Genomic DNA, 22,177 nt, shown 5'->3' with positions numbered 1-22,177 from the left:
TGTCCACACACCTACACACCTACACATACACAGTGTCTTGGGAAGACCTGGAGCTTTGCCATGACTCACATTACCGTGAGGCGCTAGCCTAACTCCCTCCCCGGCAACACTCATCGTGTTTCTGACAGATTCGGACTATTAAAGCATAGAAATAAAGTCCGGTGTGTAATTTGTTTCTTCCCAACATCACATGAAATGCCAATGGAAGTATACGGCAAATTTATAGTAAGAACACTAAAACTGCCATAGGGTGCTTATACAAATGAAGGCCCAATCCATCATCTGAGGTGCACTAAAGGACTGCGTCCCAAATGGCACCCTATTCCCTATTTAGTGCACTACTTTTGACCAGGGCCCATGGGAGTCTGTTCAAAAGCAGCACAATTTATTTAGGGAATAGGGTGCCATTTTGGACACATCCATAGAGAAGATTGCTGGGCATCAGACTGCTGCCTAATATAGAAAAGCTGTGTGTTATTCCCTTCGGGCTGACTTCAAATGGAAAGGGGACATCTCAGTTCAGTTCACATTAAATATTGCCGCTGAGAAATGATCTGGCGGCGGGCCAGCTTCTAAGAAGTGTTAACGTTGGCACTTCCACTGTGTACATTTCCAGTAAATTGTTTTAGTGTTTATTTGACGGGATATGTGCCGGAGGATTGATGGATGGGATATTCAGACATCTTCGTCTTCCTCACTCTTTACCCCCCCCCCCCCCCCCCCCCGGCCCCTTCTTACCTTTTTCAGTCATATTATTGACTCAGGGGAAAGAGGGACCTGTGTGTGTGTGTATGTGTGTGTGTCTGCTTGGGTGTTTCTGCCTGGGTGTGTGTGGGTACGTGCCAGCCTGCGTGCGTGTGTGCGAGTGTGTGTGAGTTAATGCCGCAGCACTTGAGGGGATGTGTGAGGCTTGGTTGTTCCCTGAATAGACCCTGTGTCATTAGGAACCAGACAGAGTGCCAAGAGCAGCTGAGGTGAGGGCAGCACTCGACCACTTTACTGACACACTCTCTCTCTCTCCGTCTCTCTCTGTCTCTCTCTGTCTCTCTCTCTCTCTCTCTCTCTCTCTCTCTGTCTCTCTGTCTCTGTCTCTCTGTCTCTGTCTCTCTCTCTCTGTCTCTCTCTCTCTATCTCTGTCTGTCTGTCTGTCTCTCTCTCTCTCTCTCTCTCTCTCTCTCTCTCTCTCTCTCTCCGTCTCTGTGTCTTTCTTTCTCTCTGTCTCCCTCTGTCTCTCTCTCTCTCTCTGTCTCGCTGTCTTTCTTTCTCTCTGTCTCTCTATCTGTCTCTCTCTCTCTCTCGCTCTGTCTCTCTGTCTCTCTCTCTGTCTCTCTACACAGTGGCAGCTACTAGACCTGTGCACTAATCCTTGTATGATACCAGAACTCCTGGCTTTTCCCCTATATGATTAATGATTCATGCAGATTTATGGTGCTTTGGTAAAACTTGCTGGATTGTTTTCTCTTTTCCAAGACGGTAAACAAGCTACTGGCATGGCTTACGGTTTGCAGAAAGCGTATACAATGAGCAGAGAGAGTAGTAGTCTCGTAGCCAGTCTCGTAGCCAGGTTGTCCTGAGGGATTGACTTTAAAAACAGGCACCATTGTTTCCAGGTGCACAAGGCTTTTCTCAAACCTGAGTTTCTCTCTTCTCTCTCCTCACACTCTGTCTTTTCATCACCAAGATTATGAGTCAAATGGGTTAACTAAACTGTGGTGACAAATCATGAGAGAACTAGGCTATACGGAATTTGTATAATCAGCTGGCATGTATGGCAGGGATTAGAACCTGGTACCAATGTGGTACCAGGTTGACTTTCCAAGACATTAGTTGGCCTACGCTGACTATGTCCTGCGATGGCTTGGCTGATTCTGCTACGACCCTCTCTTTCCTCTTTCCGTTGTCCAACTATTTACTGATGTTAACAGACGGAAAATACCGCTCTTAAAACAGCCAATTACCAGGGAAATGCTTCACTGTCAGCCACGCACATAGAAGGCCATGGTACACTGAGTTTTCCCCTTTCAAAACATGAAGTAACAAATGGGCCATTGAAGTACAACAGCCGCAACACCACCTTTGTCTCAGGTTGGACGTTACCCGTATCTATTTTTGTTGTAAAGTTTTCAGTTTAATAAAGTTTTTCAATTAAATTTCAATGTTTTACGCTGTGACACCTTGCAACACCTTTATCATTGATAGTAACATTATACAGTATTTATTGTCAACATCCCAGCCACTGAGATTCCTTCCTCAAACAACAAAATCATTGGTGTCACAGCGAAGGCTCCACTCTTTATGACGAATTATACTGCTGTTTATCCATTTAGCACGTAAGGGAAGAACTTGACAACATTTCAGCTCATCTTCCCCTTGACTTGTGCAGACAAACACAACCCGGAGTAGCTAGTGTGTAGGATTTTTTTTACACTGGTGTCTGTGATCTCTGCAGACATCCCAACTTGTCTAGAAGCTAGTTTTAGGACGGTCTGTTTGTCCCTCAACTTCACTGACACCAAAGGGAGGAGGGTCTCTTCTTCCGTTCTCTCCCCCCGTGCAGCCCTGAGGTTCTCACCGCTGAGGAAGTCGTTTTTATGTACTGTTATCCTTTCGCTCAATCTCTCTAACACCATTACATAACTTGGGCCGAGGTAATGTACACAATAACGGGGGAGACGGGTGTAAATCCATCAGGTGGTCGTAAATTCACGCCTGGCACTTTTGTGTGCACGGATTACACTGCTCTGGGCGATAATGGCTGGATGGCTGGCCCGTGCACAAACGCACACAGAACCACACACACGCGTACATAAACACACACACGCACACATACACACACACATTTAAACAGTTTATTCCATGGCCTGCATACACACCATTCATGTCAGCCATTGAGCATGTTCGGGATGCTCTGGATCGACGTATACGACGGCGCGATCCAGTTCCCGCCAATATCCAGCAACTTCGCACAGCCACTGAGGGGTGGGACCACATTCCACAGGCCACAATCAACAGCCTGATCAACTCTATACGAAGGAGATGTCGCGCTGCATGAGGCAAATGGTGGTCACACCAGATACTGACTGGTTTTCTGATTTTTTTAAGGTATCTGTGGCAAACAGATGAATATCTGTATTCCCAGTCGTGTAAAATTCATAGATTAGGGCCTAATGAATTTATTTAAATTGACTGTAACTCAGTAAAATCTTTAAAATTGTTGTGTGTTGGATTTATGTTTTTTGTTCAGTTTATATACATACACACACGCGCACACACATGATATGCAGTGTTTTATCAAGTTTTAAAAAACTTCCTTGACCACAAACGTTTACACAATACACACATAATGGCCAAATAACAGTGTAGAAATGTCTGTGGGATACCTGTGGTTTGACGAGTGTCAAAGGTTTATCTCAGAGTAATTCCACTGCCTTGCTCTCAGCCCTCTGAGTAAAAGGCTGTGGTTGTGTGAACTCTGACTCACAGTGTTATTGGTCATGGGGTACATTCTTAGAAGAAAGGGTTCCGAAAGGGTTATTCGGCTATCCCCATAGGAGAACCCGCTTTTTGGTTCCAGGTAGAGAAAAAGAGAGAGAGCGAGAAAGCAAGAAATTGTAGATTACTTTATCGCTGACCTCAACCCAGAGTCTCTCAGAGCGTTCACAGTTAGCCCACTAACACCCCTATCAGATCACAGCAAAATCACAGTCTACCTGAACAGAGCAATACTCAATCATGAGGCATCAAAGCCAAAGGAACTATAGTAAGAAATGCTATAGATGGAAGGAAAGTAGTGTAGAAACCAACTAAAAAACAATTAGGCAACAACAAATTCAATGCCTTTTAGACAACGTCCTGGACAAAGCATTTCACTGTAATAGTGAAGGTGTGAACTTGGCAGTAGAAAACCTAAACAGTAAGAATGACCTTTCAGCTTTCCTATCAAATCAAATAAATTCAAGCAGACAACATAAGAAAACTAACAATGACAAATGGTTTGATGAAGAATGCAAAAACCTAAGAAAGAAATTGAAAAACCTATTCAACCAACAACATAGAGACCCAGAAAAGCTGAGTCTACGCCTTCACTATGGGGAATCACTAAAACAATACAGAAATACACTACGGAAAAAGAACAAACAGCATATCAGAAATCAGCTCAATGTAATTGAAGAATCCATAGAATCTAACCACTTTTGGGAAAATTGGAAAACACTAAACAAACAACAACACGAAGAGTTATCGATCCAAACTGAGATCTTTTTGGTTCTATAACAAAGAACATACAGCAAAAACATATTCATGATCAATTACAAATCTGAGAATCAGCTATTAAAGTCTACCAGAACCCACTGGATTCTCAAATTACATTGAATGAACTAGAGGACAACGGTGTTGATGATATCCTAAATTAAATTATAAATATACAGACCACAAATTCCAATTGGCTATACTTAAACTCTTTAACATCATCCTCAGCTCTGGTATCTTCCCCAATATTTGGAACCAAGAACAAACCACAAAAGTGGAGACAAATTTGACCCCAATAACTACCGTGGAATATGCGTCAACAGCAACCTTGGGGAAATCCTTTGCATTATCATTAACACCAGACTCTTACATTTCCTCAGTGAAAACAATGTACTGAGCAAATGGCAAATTGGCTTTTTACCAAATTACCATATGACAGACCACATATTGCACACCCTAATTGACAAACAAACAAACCAAAACAAAGGCAAAGTCTTCTCATGCTTTGTTGACTTCAAAAAGGCTTTGGACTCAATTTGGCATGAGGGTCTGCTATACAAATTGATGGAAAGTGGTGTTGGGGGAAAAACATACAACATTATAAAATCCATGTACACAAACAACATTTGTGTGGTTAAAATTGGCCAAAAACACACATTTCTTTCCAAGGGCTGTGGGGTGAGACAGGGATGCAGCTTAAACCCCACCCTCTTCAACATATATATCAACAAATTGGCGAGGGCACTAGAACAGTCTGTAGCACCCGGCCTCGCCCTAGTCAAAAGTAAAATGTCTACTGTTTTCTGATATTCTGGTGCTTCTGTCCCCAATCAATGAGGGCCTACAGCAGCACCTAGATCTTCTGCACAGATTCTGTCAGACCAGGGTCTAAATCTCAGTAAGACAAAAAATAATGGTGTTCCAAAAAAGGTCCAGTCGCTAGGACAACAAATACAAATTCCATCTAGACAACGTTGTCCCTAGAGCACACAAAAAACTATACATACTTCGGCCTAAACATCAGCGCTCTAAGAGACAAGGCAAGAAGGGCCATCTATGCCATCAACCCAATGGCCTTTATGGTTGTGAGGTCTGGGGTCCGCTCACCAACCAAGAATTCACAAAATGGGACAAACCTCAAATTGAGGCTCCGTATGCAGAATTATGCAAAAAGATCCTCTGTATACAATGGAAAACACCAAATAATGCATGCAGAGCAGAATGAGGCCAATACCCACTAATTATCAAAATCCAGAAAAGAGCAGTTAAATTCTACAACCACCAAAAAGGAAGCGATTCCCAAACCTTCCATAACAAAGCCATCACCTACAAAGACATGAACCTGGAGAAGAGTCCCCTTAGCAAGCTGGTCCTGGGGCTCTGTTCACAAACACAAACAGACCCCACAGAGCCGCAGGACAGCAACACAATTAGACACAACCAAATCATGAGAAAACAAAAAGATACATTGGAAAGAATTAACAACAAAAAACACAGAGCAAACTAGAATGTGCACAGTGGCAGAATACTTGACCACTGTGACTGACTAACCCAACATTAAGGAAGTATTTGACTATGTACAGACCCAGTGAGCATAGCCTTGCTATTGAGAAAGGTCGCCGTAGGTAGACCTGGCTCTCAAGAGAAGACAGGCTATGTGCACACTGCCCACAAAATGAGGTGGAAACTGAGCTGCATTGAATTGAAAGAGAGAGAGAGAGAGAGAGAGATATGGCAAACTTCCGCAATTCACACAGACAGTAGTGTGTAGTATGTAGGGATGATCAATGAGGTGATGGGGGAGAACAGGTGCTGAGTGACGGGGGCTAAGGAAGTGATGATTACTACAGATAACTATTATGGATGAGAGAGAAGGGAGGACAGAGGAGAGGAGAAGGGAGTTGTTGAAGGAAAATAGAGAGTTCCCAAAACAGGAGTTGTTTAATTGTATATCTTCGCAGGAGAGCGGGAGGGAGGGAGAGAGGGAGGGAGAACCGTTTTGGTTCCAGGTAGAACCCTTTTGGGTTCCATGTAGAACCCTTTGTGGAAAGCAACCAAAAGCGTTCTTCTTTAGGGCTAGCCAAAGAACCCTTTTATGTTCTAGATATCACCTAGATATCTAGATATTTTTTCTAAGCGAGTAAGCTAGAAGAGGCCAGGGGAGGTAATATGTCTTACGGGAGACCTGAGAGAAGCAGTCTGAGAGTGACTGTCTGGAGAGAGAGAGAGAGAGAGAGAGAGAGAGAGAGAGAGAGAGAGAGAGAGAGAGAGAGAGATGTTTAATTGTATATCTTAGCAGCAGAGAAGGGAGGAAGAGAAGAGAGGAGGAGGGTGTCTGTCTAGTCAGGTTAATGTGATGAAGCACACGCTGAGCATCTCCCCTCCCTAGGATCTCCAGAGCCTAATGGGCCTTGGCTACACTCTGGAGCCAGGAAAACACCGGCCCTGTTCCATCCATTCCTCCCTCCATTCCTCCCTCCATCGGTGCGATCACGTTTAATACGAGGAGAAGGCTGCAGTAATTATGCATCAGATGCATTAAAAACACATCAATGAGCTGTGAAAGCCCATAATAACACACTAATGCCTGTTTGTTTTCATTCAGGGAAGAGGAGGGGTTTGGAAAGATTAATTCCACACACACACAATGGTGGACTTTTCCGAACTCAAACCAGGACCACAAGCAGGCCCCAAGGATGAAAATCCCAACCAGACAGATTCTTCACACACACCAGAAGGGAAACAACCACTATTAGTGAGTGACCCTCAATCATATCACATACACACACACACACACACACACACACTAGTACCTACGCAATGTGAATTCTCTGTAATATGTTCCATACATAGTGAAACAGGTTGGTATTTTAGTTGGAATAACATAAACAGTGCCAGATGAGGACGCAGTGTGGTGAAACTGAAGGTAGTGGAAATCCTAAAAATCCCACTGTGCCAGGTCACACTCGTACCGGATGAGAGGAGAAGACAGTGGACAAGAACCAACAGGGATGGAGAGAGAGAGAGAGAGAGAGAGAGAGAGAGAGAGAGAGAGAGGAGAGAGAGATGAGGGAGGGGAGAGAGGTAGAGGGGGAGGGGAGAGAGGGGAAAGAGGGAGGGGAAACTGAGTGTGTGTGTGTGTGTGTGTGTGTGTGTGTGTGTGTGTGTGTGTGTGTGTGTGTGTGTGTGTGTGTGTGTGTGTGTGTGTGTGTGTGTGTGTGTGTGGTGTGCATGAGTGGGTGTGTGATTAACAGGGTCTCAGCCAGTGACTTCACGCCATTCCAACATGCCAATTGAGTCTTAGTGGTGGTTCTGTCTGTCAGCCTTACAGGTGTATACCGGTCAGTGCAGAAAAAACTCAAAACCGAATGGAAAACACAGATACAGCTTCGCTTGGAGTCAGCGGCATGTTGGGCCTTTAATGAGAGATGAATTGCATATGAGGTCACCCTCCTAGTTGGTGCTTCCCATCAAGCATCTAGTGAAGCAGTGGCTGTTGAGTGTAGCTACACACTCTAATCCTGTAGCATTTCAATGAAAGTCAAATATTGAGTGAAATATGGAAATCGGTTAAATGATCTCAATGAATCTCTATGAACTCAATGATTGACACAACGTTTTGACTTCATTTAAATGTCATCATAAGTGCACATCCATAACTCTGGTATTCATGTATGTAGGTACTGTCCAGTATAAATTCATGTTCAATGTTGTAAGGCAAAATAAGAAAAAGTCATTGTTTTAGGGAAAACAGTTGCAGTCTATGACATGGTCAGCTAAACTAGCCTGGTCCCAGACCTCTTTGTATTGTCTTGCTAACTCCTATGGTCATTTTTGATACAACATTGATCATGGGAGTTGGCTACACAACACAAACAGGTCTGGGACCAGACTAAAGCTAAACAACCTTTCTTGTGTGTGAAATAGCATGGGGTATGTGAGAGAGAGAGAGCTCACCCCGCTTCCCTGCATCATTAGTTATGGTGAAGAAGAATGATAAGAGAGGAGATGGGGGGGAACCACAACGTCAGATAGGAGCAGATTTAGGTCATTGTTGGCTGTACAACATGTACATGGTGCTGATGAGTACAACTTAGCACAACCTTTTTCCTCACATGAGTCAAGTTTTCCCAAGCATAGACACACACGCGGACGTGTGCACGCAAACACGCACGCGCACACACAATCACACACGCAGACAGGAAGTGACTACTACAACAAAGGAAACGGGGTTGTATTAATATAACCAAGGCTCAACAACAAATAAAATCTACAAATAAATAGCATTTTATTCACAGTTGAACACATCCACACCTTATGTATCGATTCAAAGAGAAACTAAAAGATATTGATGAGAAGTTTGAAGAGAAAGCCACCGTAAGGAAAACAGTGGTGCTGAAAGTAACTGGCCAGTAACTGCCCCCCCCCCCCCACACCCCACCACTCCCCACCAGTACAGTTAGAGTAGATGCATAAGAGGCTTCATGTTGTTATGAGTCCAGACCAGTAATGGTGAACTACTACAACACTACAAACATACTGTATGGTTCTGATTAGGACAGAACAGATTGGATTTGGAATGTCTTGCATAAACTGGTTAGTAGTATTGTGTTAGCCGGGAATCCTGAGTTATGAATCTCATTTGTCTCTCAAATGACCCCTGTGCTCGTTCAAAATGGCTGCTGTTACAGCCGGCTACCAGAAACTACAGAAGGTGAGCCCGAAGTGTGTGTGTGTGTGTGTGTGTGTGTGTGTGTGTGTGTGTGTGTGTGTGTGTGTGTGTGTGTGTGTGTGTGTGTGTGTGTGTGTGTGTGTGTGTGTGTGTGTGTGTGTGTGTGTGTGTGTGTCAGAGGGAGACAGGAGGGGGTGAAATTGCTTTATTGAGCAGTAATAGCACATGAACACAATAAGACAAACAGTGATTAGAAACCAGACTCACAGACAGTCTTAGTAAATTAGTCTTCCACAACAGTATAATGATTTTTTCCCTCATTTCATTTTGCAGGAGATTGATTATGGATATTGGATAAACAAAAACGAGAAACAAGGGGGGTTCTGGGTAATGGCTGTTAGCGTTTGAACGTGAGCCGATAGCTTATAACTCGATCAGTTTGTGGGGATTACCATATATGGGCTTGTTTGTCCGGACTCTGAAAGCAAAGAAGGATAATATCACTCATGTTGGATTTCCCCAATTCCCACACGTTGAAGCTGTCTCATTTTACCCTCTGTAGGGATTCTGTAAGGTTTCTATCTCCGGTGCTTAGCGGGGGACAATGAGAAAACGCCTGGCCGCAAAGCACAGTAAGCACAGTGGATTAACTATGTGTTTGGTGTCACCATGTCTCCCACACCTCAGGATTACACAATGAGATAGACACCCAGAGGACGATAGGAGGGACAATGGGAGAGAGGAGAGAGAGTGGGGGTAGGGGGTGGAGGTTGGTGTGGGAGAGGTGAGGAGTACGGCTTTGAACGTGGCCCTTGGAGAGGGGGGGGGGGAGTGAGAGAAGAAAGGGGGTGAGTGATCAGAAGTGAGTGGTTATGGAAAGAAGAAGAGGAGGAAGAGGAGGAGGGGAGAGAGAGGAAGAAAGTAGTGGGAAAGTCTATCCAAACACTGGACAGGGAGTGTAGATAAGGGTTGATTGGAGTGGAAGAGGTGGAGAGGTACCGTAACACAACAGGCCCTGACTGGGGATCAGACAGTCCTGCCCTCTCCTCTCTCCTCCATGGTTCTCCAGCAAGATCTGGCCTGAGAGAGAGAGTAAATGCAACCCATATTTATGTTTATTTCACTTTGTTTATTATCTAATTGACTTGCTTTGGCAATGTTAACATACATTTCCCATGCCAATAAAGCCCATAAATTTATATTAAAATTGAATTGAGAGAGAGAGAAAGAGACAGATAATCAGAGAGAGAGAGAGAGAGAGAATCAAAGAGAGAGAGAATCAGAGAGAGAGAGAGAGAGATCATCAGAGACAGAGAAGATCAGAGAGAGACAAAGAGAGAGAGACAGAGGGAGACACAGAGACAGACACAGAGAGAGAGAGAGAGAGAGAGAGAGAGAGAAAATCAGAGAGGGAGACATATGAGAAAGATATATGGCGAACTTCAGGATTCACACAGACAGTAGTGTGTAGTATGTAGGGATGATCAATGAGGTGATGGGGGAGAACAGGTGCTGAGTGACGGGGGCTAAGGAAGTGATGATTACTACAGATAACTATTATGGATGAGAAAGAAGGGAGGACAGAGGAGAGGAGAAGGGAGTTGTTGAAGGAAAAGAGAAAGTTCCCAAAACAGGTTCTGACCCAATACAGGTAGTTCGACAGATATGTTTGACTTCAGTCATTGTTTATGATACTTCAACTTTTAAGGGAAAACGCTGTATCGTATTATGTGCACAAATGTGTGAACGGGATAGATGGATTTTGCTAAGTGTTTCATGGTAGGATCCTTTTGCTTATGGGTTGTGATCGAGTTGGGTTTTGAGTTTATTGATCCTTACTCACAGATAAAACTGAGGAAATGCAGAATTAACATCATAAGAAAATAGCTAAACACTAACTTAAGTTGTTTCCAGTCACGCAATGCTACCCCTAGCCATGTTCACCTCCTTGAGCTACCTGACCAGCACTGGCCTCACTACTGACTGACTATAGCAGAGATAATGTGTTGGAGTGTGGGAGAATAGCTGCCTCTGCAGCTCTGTCTCACTATATGGATTGTACACATTCACAATATGAGGAGAGAACTTATCGCATCCTATATACAATTTGCCATTATACATTACAAGGTGATTTTATAGATTTATTTGAGTGTTTACAATCTTTAATCAATGCCTTTGCAAATAAAATGTCGAACAAAAAAGAGGGATTCTATGAATCACTATGTTTGCCGTTTTGAAAGGGGGCGTAATTTAATTAACTCTTAGTTGAGTGGTTTGAATAAATAAAAAATTTTGATTTTTAGTCTTCTCAATATTATCATTGGTTCTCTGTTGAATGACGTGCTCGTTTTCCTTTGATTTAAAATATGAATACATTAAACGTTTATTCCTGCATTACATTTCATGTTGTCAAACGTTTGCCACGATGTGTGTGCTATTCAACATCTTTCTAACGTTAATATTTCGACAACCACTTAACTAGTACTCATGTTCTTATGTGTCATGTATAATTGATTAGTAATTGCACAGTGAACACGAGCCAGGCCCTGGGCTTTATGAGGAAAGGTAAACAATAGTTATATCACTTTGGCCTAATCAGAGAAGTAAAGAAGAAAAGACAAAACACGTATTTTAAATGGCCTAATTAAAATATAATGCATAGTTAATTAATTCATGTGCATTATGTATAAGAGGGCCTATATTAGGACCTATAGTAAAAATGCAATTCAATTTCATTTAGGCTAGCTAGCCTGCATGCGCACAATGCCAGGGATCTCTGCATGGTCCCTCTGATGTTTCGCATCAAGCCTTTTGTTCCCAATAAATGAACTTTCTCACTTCGTCCTCCTGTATATTAGACATGACAAGCATTCGCAATAACAAGCGCCAAGCATTTCAAAGCGTATTTATGGGATTTAAAAGGTGGTTCTAAATGGCTGTAATTCATACGAGCAGGTGAGTTGTATTAAAATCTCGTAAAAGTCCCTTAAATCCAGCTTTTAGCCTGTTCTCTATCAGTCGACATATCGGATGAGCTTAATGCTGAAATAAATTAAGTTAAGGCGGTTGTTACGCTTAGCTTCTTAGGCCTGCCTGCATTAGGCTATAGCTCAGACCATTGCTGCTGTTATGGGTCATGACGAAGAGAGAGAGGTGATGTGAGCTTGTTACTGGGGTCAACAACGATAACGGTCAGCCCTGCTGTAAATCCAACCAACGGGACATGGCTGGATTGGGCAATTTTTGGAAATAGCCAAATGGTTCGGTAATGAGACCTCATGAGAGCTTGTATGGAGGGGAATGGAGAAGTGCCCGCTTTTCAGCCTATTTCACGTATTTTTAGGGCCTATAGGCCTATATGCTGTGCATGTTGGGGCGGCAGGGTAGCCTAGTTGTTAGAGTGTTGGGCTAGTAACCGAAAGTTCAAATCCCCGAGCTGACAAGGTACAAATCTGTCGTTCTGCCGCTGAACAGGCAGTTAACCCACTGTTCCTAGGCCGTCATTGAAAATAAGAATTTGTTCTTAACTGACTTGCCTAGTTAAATTAAGGTAAATAAAATAAAATAAATAAAAAAATGTTGTAGGCCTATATGGAATGTTATACTAGTTGTAGGTATTGTGGCCATCCAGGGATGCATTTTAGTCTGTTTGTGTTTTGGGATGTCAAGAAATTCTCACAAAAAAAGAATATTTATTTTTCAAGGTTTATAGCCCATCCTACAAAAATAACTGACATACTGTATGAGTACAGGATATCCGAATAACGTCTCAATATTGTCCTATAAAGGTTATGGGTTATTACCAAGACCTGTCAGATCTCTAGATTTGTTTTGTTTGTTTATACAGATTTTTTTAGATTATCTTTGTAATGAAAATGGCTATATAAAATAAATATAGTATTATTACCATGATTATGCAATACAGAACTATTATTATTTTACGTCGTATTATTTGGAGATGTCTACATTTGTAGGCTATTTCGCTTAATTGCATGGAAAAAGTGAGAGTTTTTGTTCATTGAATTTAATTGTCACGCAAATAGCACTCGCAATGACAATCCCCAATCGTCGGTTGAGTTCCGCCGAATGTAATCACCTTAATCAAGCACTTCTCTCACGCTCAAATATTTGGCTCTGCATAACTTGTATTTATTTATACGAAATTCAGTTTCAGTTTCAAAGGAAATCAGAGAGGAGAGGAGGGGTTTGCAACAGGAGTCTGAACAAGTGACCTATAGGCTAATTATGTGTCATTAACTGGAGACTGGACGTATCTAAATGACTTAAAGAACTTCCATTCAGCCAGATGAATTACACTCCACCACCCCCACATACAACACTTAAACAAATATAAATCATGGCCCTTCTGCCTTCCTTTTTGAGTTTGGGAATTTTTTTCTTTTACACATTCTCTCTCCTTTTCTCTAGTCTGACACACATATCTAGGCTACACACACACACACACACACACACACACACACACACACACACACACACACACACACACACACACACACACACACACACACACACACACACACTCACACACACACGTTCAACATGCGGTGTGTGGGCTGAATAAGATATGCCGAGGAATGTCCAAATGTAACAGCTCTTGTATGACAACTCGTTTATTCTGACCCCCATATGATCTGTAGTATTGTTCTACAGAATAAAATGGGTTTTTACCTCATAGCAAAGGTAATGGTTTCTCTGTGCAATTTAGTCAGTTTCATTTACTAAGGCATCGTTAACGATGTAACACCCTTCTCCGAGTATCGGACTGTATCAAAATACGCATTGTTCATTTTTAGGCCAATAGCCTCGACTACGTGTCAATTTCTTATGAGTTACCATGCAATGATACACTTGGTTTTATGCCAAATGAGATTTCCATAAATAAATATGGGCGTGACCATCAACAACCTCGAGTCTAAATAAAGGTTCAAATGAGCCCTGAAACAAAATTAGTTAAGTATTTAAATGAATTGTTTACCTTATCAGCAATCTGTGCGAAACAGGCCTACTTTGCTTTAAATTGCGTCATCGGCTGGATTCTCCCTGGTCATTCAAGACTATCGGTTTATGTATTGGCCTATTACAGTACTGGAGGAAGGTCCCACGAAGAGTAGAACCTAAGGTTAATCTCTCTATTATATTCACATTTGCCCCAAAATAATGCTATAATGAAATGGGCATTATTTATTTGCAATGTAATGAAGAATTACAATTTAATTTCACATAGATATATAGTGTTTATATGCTAATATAGCATACGCAGCCAACATTCTAAAGCCAGTCAGTTGTTTCAACGGGTGAATTATATTATACAACAAAAACAAAATAAATGTCCAAGCTGTGCATATCATATGTTGTATTTAAAATATATATATATTTGATACATTGTGAAAATGGGCCAACATGATTCCATTACTTTTTGCCTCTCATTTTACTCTCAAAATTACTTTACGCATAGTTTGCTATCGAATTGATGGACGTTTAGCCAAGTGTGTAATGATCGCAAATCGAGCAATAATGCATGTCAGTTAATGCCAATACATGTCGAAGAAGTGTATTATTTATTTCTACACAGATTAAATATTAAATTATTATGTTGTTTGCTATTCGCATCATTTTGTTGTTTATGTGACACAATGTAGGATCATGCAATGGAGTTAATAATTGTTCTGCACGAGTAATATGGACTGTGACCAATAGGCCAATAATGGGCTTGGTTTATTGATAAGGGACTTGGCCTACTTGAGACAGATAAAATGTATGCTTTTAATATGAATATGACAAAGTGTCAGGTGTGAAAATCATAGGCTACTGTGAATAATTATTCCTGTTTAACGATATCGAATCGCCTTTCCATGCGCGTACAATAAATGCCTTGCTGCATTGATGACCGAAATAATCGACCCTAGTGACATATCCCACAAAATTATGTAGGCCTATTTCCTTGAAAGCTAACTTTTACATCAAGGCACGACGAGTTTCATGAATAAACTAATCAATCATGCGTTTGGCGTTTAGGCCTACGCATGTTTTGTTGTTGTTGAGTACAATCAAACGTGCAAACCACAAATAGTAATAGCCTACCACTAATCATAGGCCTATCATTCTTAAAATTAGCCTACAACAGCCCCTAACGTTGACATTTAAAGGCAAAAAACGTCCATACCTCAAATTTTGCTGATTATTTTATAATTTCAATAGTCTAATTAGGCGGTGTATGGATTTTTCACAATCTTAATGTCATTAATAAAATATGTCAAGGCTGCCAATGCTTAAGAGGGGCCATTGAAATTTAGGACCGTAAACACCCAGCAATGTAGGTTATGTCCCTCCTCCTCTAAGACGTGATTGGCTCAGAGTGGTCTTGACGACATATATTAACCCAAGTCGTTCTAAAGATGAAGCTGTGACATGGAGATCAAACGGATGAATTCTGGTTGTGTGCTCAACTGAAAGGCTGTGTATTGCGTGCAGTGCACACTATAGCAGCTGGGATCTAGAACTTTTTTGTTATCTGACGCCCTATTCAATGAATTTGGTCTGGAATCCATAAAGAGTTTGGAGGGGAAAAGCTCGACCCGAAGTGCTTGAGGACGCAGTTCATCAGGCGAAACATGCACTCTCTGTCTCCTTAATGGAAAATAAGGAACTTTCTCACGTTGGGAATGGACAAATAGAGAAATACGTGTAAGTAGCTGACAACATTCTTCTTTATTCCACACCATAGACCAGCAAAACAGAAAAAATAACGCCTAAAAACTCATGCATTGCTGAAGTTTCGTTTAGGTGTCTATATTGGACAAATATAAATAGCAGTGCTTTTCAAATGACCAACTGAACCAAGTTACTTTTTATGAGAATAGCCTATTTCCCTAAAATATTTTGGAGAACCTGACATTAATTGGAGAGCGCGAACGCGTATTCGTTTCGTGGTTCGTTAGTAGCACAGTTTTTGGTCTACTGCTGTGTCGCCATGAGTTTAGTTGGTGGATTCCCTCACCATCCGGTGATGCATCATGACGGCTACTCCTTTGCGGCAGCAGCAGCTGCTAGCCGCTGCCACGAAGAGAACCCCTACTTCCACGGTTGGCTGATAAGCCATCCGGAGATGTCTCCCCCAGACTACAGTATGGCACCCTCGTACAGCCCCGACTACTCCACCGGGGGCCCGGCGTTAGACCACGCACACTACGGAGGTGGTATGCCCGGGGCTGGCGTCGCTGGGATCGGGATGGGACCTCGGCCGGTGAAACGGAGACCTACGGCAAACCGAAAGGAGAGGCGCAGGACTCAGAGCATCAACAGCGCCTTCTCGGAGCTCAGGGATTGCATTCCGAATGTTCCTGCGGATACTAAACTGTCCAAAATAAAGACCCTCCGGTTGGCTACCAGTTATATCGCCTACCTCATGGACATTCTGGACAAGGACGAGCAGAACGGCGACGCAGAGGCCTTCAAAGCTGACTTCAAAAAGACAGAAGCAAAGGAGGAGAGGAGAAAGAAAGAAGTGGTAAGACAAATTCATAATTTCAGTTATCCATACTTATGCAAGCATGGAGTAGCCTCCTGCAAGGCTTGACATTTTAGATCAGACATTTGCTTATTATCTAGGTTTGTAGTAGCCTATGCTATGAAACTCAATAGGCTACAACCGTAAGGCCTATAATATCTTGACATAAGCGACCAAAATACTGTTTTTATGGAGACAAGGTTGCTAAATGATACCTGTTCTAAACCGGCGTTATAAAAGTCTGTAAATATATGATAATTGTCCTAATAATTTAGTAATAACAACTTCATGCTCCCACACCACAGTAGGCCGAATAACAGCCTTGAATGCCGGAGAGAAGTGGTGATAAGTGGCAAGAAAGTAGTATTTATCGACAACAATAACATACATCTGATTTTTCCTCGTTTCCAACAGAATGACGTTTTGAAAAACACAGCGAGCAGCAATGACAAGAAAACCAAAGGGAGGACTGGTTGGCCGCAGCATGTATGGGCTTTGGAACTCAAACAGTGAATATCCTTCTTCTCCTCTCAAAAAAAGACTTGAAATGATGAAAAAGTCTTCTTCTAGACTTGTATTTGTACTCTCACGTTATTTAATGGAATATTTATGTGCAATTGCCGCTACGGAGAGTGGATATTTGAAGAGAAAAAAAAACATTCCATTTTTAAGAGGAGAAGATACAACACCCTTTGGTAAGGGACTTTGTCATTGTCTGATGTTGTTGGTTGGATGTTTGTTGTTGTCCCAAGAGTAAACCAAACAGAAATATTGGACACTATGGTGTATGTGAAGTCATTCTCAATCTATCCCTATCTCTCTTTCTATCTCCATCTCTCTTTGGATATAAATACCAATGGTGTTTGGCTGATGTCGTGGATGCAGTTCAAGCAAATGTTTTATTTGAGAGAAAAAAAGCAATGAAGTGTTATGTTGTCATTTTTGTGGTCGTATTCAGTATGTGATAGTGTTTTAAACAACTGTTTAGTCCACTCAATTGCACTTCCGTCCAGAGACGTGGAATTTAAATCATATTTGAGATGTAAACAATGTAATTAATTCAATAAACCACTGTTTTTTTTTAAAACAAAGTCAACCACCTTGTTGCATAATTAAAGTGAAAATGCGAGGCAGACTTTAAAGGGTTTATTCTATACCAAACTCATTCAATGTAAAATATCGCTTGCAAGGTATGACATATTTTTCAAAAAAACATTTTCGTCTTAGTAGACAAGTCACTTTTTCCCTCGAATAGAAATAAAAGTATTGTATAGCTATAGTAAAAATGAAATCATGCATGTTATGTTTGATTAGAGGAAGCCAAGGCCTCGATAATATTTCAAACTAAGGCCTATAGGCTTGCCTGGGCTCTCCCTTCCCGAGTCCTGTCAAACAGCACTCACGCGATACATCCACAACAGCTCCTCAAGTAGAAACAGAAACATTCCCACGCGCAGGAGAAACTGTCTGTGTCGTGTTTGTAGCCTATTAGAACATGCGGGTTCTGACATAGGTGATCGTGTAGGAGATAAATATAGTATTAAGAAACAGCTTACAATGAAACTAAATATCTATTTGGGTGGACAGAAGATTCATGTGTAGTGCGCCAGACGAAAAATTACTTTGTGGTCTTTTCGGTCAGCAATAAGCTGCCATAAGGGTAAATCATAGTATACCAATTCAACAGAATCACCAGGAAATGTATCCATGCTTCAACAACATGCAACACAGCTCATTGTTGTCATTTTCCTCCTTGATTATAGGCATCTTATTATTATCATGACGAGTATTATGACGTATTGTATTATTAGTAGGCTGTTGATACAGACAGCTATTATTAGCCCTATCATTTAGAGGATTGCTATTACATGCTAATTCCTCATTAACAGCCCTGCTAGTAGTGTAATATTGGTACCTATAGGCTAGTATCGTTGTTGTTGTTATTCAATATCACCAGGATTAAATAAACAAATAGACTAGGCGCACACTACTAGGCTGCACTATCTTGACTATAATAATTGTAGGCCTACTAATAGGATAGTATAGTGGAATAATTACTCAACATTGAGACCACCGAGTTGACCACAATTGTTATATACTCAACATTAACAATGTGTATTATTTATTGCTGCTAGTGACTCCATTTTCTATGTTATAAAGTTATTCTCTATTTTAAATATGTTTCTAGTAACTGCATAATAGCTATAGGCTACTCTAATTTGATGGTCTAAGTCAAAAAAAATAGCCTTTCTTTAGGCTCCATGACCAACCCTTCTAAAGATGTAAACATTGTGGCAGAAATAGCATATATAGGCTTGAAATTCCATTGGTTAATTATGGCATTCCACTCTTCTCGCCCAAAACACAAGAGGACGAGACAGAGCGGAGCCGGGAAAAATGTGGATTTTGACGTTAAAAGCTGGTTGGTCCGAGGAAGGTAGATTGTCGAGGCTCGAGAGAGGGCCCAGCTATCGGATGTTCGTGTGATTGATAGCGTGCCTATCAAAATGCGGCGCTGAAGTGCCTTTTTAGGGTTGGGGGTTGAGGGCGGACGATGAAACCTGTAGCCGTTGCATAAAATAATTCTGGATATGACTAATATCCTACTTCTGATAGAAAATAATAGCCTATTGTTCTATAAATAGGTTAGATAATTTTGTTTTGAAATGCACGTTACTAATCAAACATTACAACGAAACCCCCCAAAAAACATTATGTCTACAGCCTAATTTTCACTTATGTGTGTCAGCTGTGCAATTATAGACTAGGCCTGCAACATAAAAAGCCTGTAACATAACATTTTGTATTTCACATGTCTATTTCACACTTTTGCCCAATGCATCACAGCTTGGTAAATATTTATTAGAGAGTAGACTGGATTTAAACTGCCCTAAAAATAATCGTTACTTGCCCTTTGAATGCATGGTTGGTGAGTAAACAGACCTCAAATAGGCTACAACAGACCAAAGGATTCTTCACGAGAAGCTATGCAATTAAAGTGACATCTACAGCAACGTAAATCAGAAGAGGATTGGACACGCCGAAGATTTACAGTCCATCCGATTGCATTAGATAATTGTAACATGAAATTGGCTTGTTTCACGAGTCCGAAGTATGATAATTATGAATAATTTGTTGTCTGTCCGTGTCAAGATGGCGTCCGAAATAGTATCAACTGGCTGTCGTGATAAAGAGATGAAACTGACTGCTGTATTATTTATAGAAGGATACAACTCATAGGCCAACTCATAGACCTATAGGCTGCCATTTTCAGCCGATTAAGCTCACCATCCTCTGTTTTCAGCCGATTGAGCTCACCATCCTCTGTTTTCAGCCGATTGAGCTCACCATCCTCAAATCGGTGTAAATACAGTAGGAAGCAATAACCTGGTCCAATGTGCCAATCAAATGTGCTACGTTTTGATTAATCCTCTGTTCTAAACTAAAATAATATAGTTTGCAGGATGGCTGGTATGCCTCGGCCTACAATATCAAAGCGTTTAATTTCCTTAATTGCACACCGCATACGATCAAAATGAGTGTGTATGGGTCAATACTGTTCTTTGTTCTCTTGTTTAATTCCCTCTAATAACGGCTGTGGACTGGACTTACAACATGATAGACTTCTCTAAGTGTGGAATAAGATTTTTCCCTGGTATTACAAACATCTGCGAACGATTACTTCATAAAACCCCTCCTACCCAGTTTTTTTTCTCCCTGCAGTCTCAACGAGGGCGGGTAGACATGTTGACGTCGGATCAGATGGTTCGAAGCTATCCTGCTGCAACACTGAACGTAATGACGCGGTGCGTTCCACTCGCAATCTGGAAACAGGATCATTCTTAATGCATTTTTTCTATCAAACCCATATAGGAAAACTATGGCATCAATTAATTGACAAAGAAGTATGTCAGTATGCAGGGTTATGCATGTGTTTGTATTTTAAGGAGAGACAGGCCTAGACTATTTCAATACTGAAATATATTTTGCAAAACTATAAAAGTGCGAAACGTGCCCTCAAAACAGACTGCCAATGTACTATATATTTGTATTTTATTTATTTTATTTAACCTTTATTTAACTAGGCAAGTCAGTTAAGAACTAATTCTTATTTACAATGACGGCCTACTATATGTAACCCACGTGAGTCAAAATCTTCCAATGATGAAGTTCTAGATCGCTTTCCTCTGTTCAGACGTTGCATGCATAAATCAGTGGTTGCGTGCCACATCACCGACTGACAGATTGCAGTAACATATGATGTGGTTAGCTGATAGCTAAAATACCTATCCAGGCTTTGTAAGATCAGGCAGGCATCAGCAGCGCCTGGGCAGATGAACGAGCCCACTATCTACTGAGCTAGGCCTATGATTTGTCATGGCCCAGCACTAAAACAAAAGCCTATGAAACGTTGCATCATTGTAAAACATGTTTTATTCCAACAGTACAATTTTTGATTAACAATAAGATATTGCGCTGCATAGGGGATATATTTAAATATAGCTGGGACAAATATGTGATTACTAAGAGGATAGGGCACAATCAACGAATTGATCTACAGGGCACAGTGGCATATTCATGCGTACATTTTTGTTTTACACACAATGAGAGTTATTACGCATACAGCTAGAATTTGGCCACAACTAAATAAAAACATATGGCCACATCTTTATTGATCATTTAAAAAACACATTAAGACCAACAGAATATACTGAACAAATAAGTTGAATACTATGCCAGCACAACACATAAGAGCATTTTCCGACAATACAACCCACTGGGCACAGACATCAGTTCAACGTCTAGCTTTGATTTACATCTGTTTGAGTTGTTAATTAACGTGAATCCAACGTGAAATCAACAAAAAATGTCACCTGGTCATTTAGGTTAAAAGTTGGGTGAAAAAAAATACGAAAATCCCTGATGTTGATTACTTTTTTCATTTCCAAACAGTTTTCCACCGGATTCAACTTCATAAAAAAAAAAATGTTTTGGTTGAAATGACAAATAACGTGGAATCAAACAGTTTTTGCCCAGTGTTAGACGTTAGATGAAATCATGTTCATGTCTTGAGTTCAGTTCCCTAAGACTGAGTGGCACGGGTTGTCAGTGTTTTCAAAAGCATCAACTGGCACTACAAATTGACTTTCAACAATGCATCGCTGTTACATAAATATATCAAATTTAGGCAAGATGAAGGATGCATGTCGAGGCTGCAAGTGGAAATATTACTAGGTCAAGAGAATGACTTTATTCACCATGATAATTCAATGGATGAGTAAAATCATGGCCTATATGCAACAACTAATGAACAAACAAACAAACATTTGCATCCTTCAGTGTGAAACAACATTGCAGAATGCTTGTTTTTGCTTCACGTTTGCCGCGCAAAAAGATGATGGTAACTTTTTAGAGATCGTGAAACCAGTTCGAGTCCAGAAGCATCTCTGGACTTGTGTGACCAGAATATTCCGCGACGCTTATCTGTGTGCTATCTCCAACCATTGCAAATAATACGTAAAATATATCCCCAAAAACAGACAACGGACCTGACAACAATTGACCTTTATGCAAAACCTCTTATTTGCCTACTTTTACGCGCAATGTTGTGCGGAAGATCAGGCCTGTGCCCTGTGTTGCTGTCAGTTGTGACAGTTCCCAGATGGGGCCTGCTACTGTATGTGAGATTGAGTTTCTCACAAAAAAAACTCCCTCTCCATCCAAACCGT

The 22,177-nt window shown here is 41.2% G+C and overlaps 1 protein-coding gene across 1 annotated transcript; it reads left to right on the top strand.

Moving 5' to 3' along the window:
• The first annotated feature begins 15,340 nt into the window (after nt 1–15,340).
• On the top strand, nt 15,341–17,734 carry LOC139374726 (heart- and neural crest derivatives-expressed protein 2). The gene is made up of 2 exons (XM_071115841.1): nt 15,341–16,448; nt 16,863–17,734. Exons 1-2 carry the CDS (start codon nt 15,912–15,914, stop codon nt 16,959–16,961), a joined length of 636 nt encoding a protein of 211 aa, XP_070971942.1. The 5' UTR covers nt 15,341–15,911; the 3' UTR covers nt 16,962–17,734.
• Nucleotides 17,735–22,177: the final 4,443 nt, after the last annotated feature.

This window comes from Oncorhynchus clarkii, chromosome 19, assembly GCF_045791955.1.
Source record: "Oncorhynchus clarkii lewisi isolate Uvic-CL-2024 chromosome 19, UVic_Ocla_1.0, whole genome shotgun sequence".
Classification (NCBI taxonomy): domain Eukaryota; kingdom Metazoa; phylum Chordata; class Actinopteri; order Salmoniformes; family Salmonidae; genus Oncorhynchus; species Oncorhynchus clarkii.
This window is presented reverse-complemented; position numbering and strand designations above follow the sequence as displayed.

Bases quoted from the DNA above. Each gene is read 5' to 3' on its own strand.
- LOC139374726 (XM_071115841.1), top strand. From the start codon at position 15,912: ATGAGTTTAGTTGGTGGATTCCCTCACCATCCGGTGATGCATCATGAC. The intron at 16,449-16,862 runs GTAAGACAAATT...CGTTTCCAACAG, and splicing joins AGAGGAGAAAGAAAGAAGTG to AATGACGTTTTGAAAAACAC.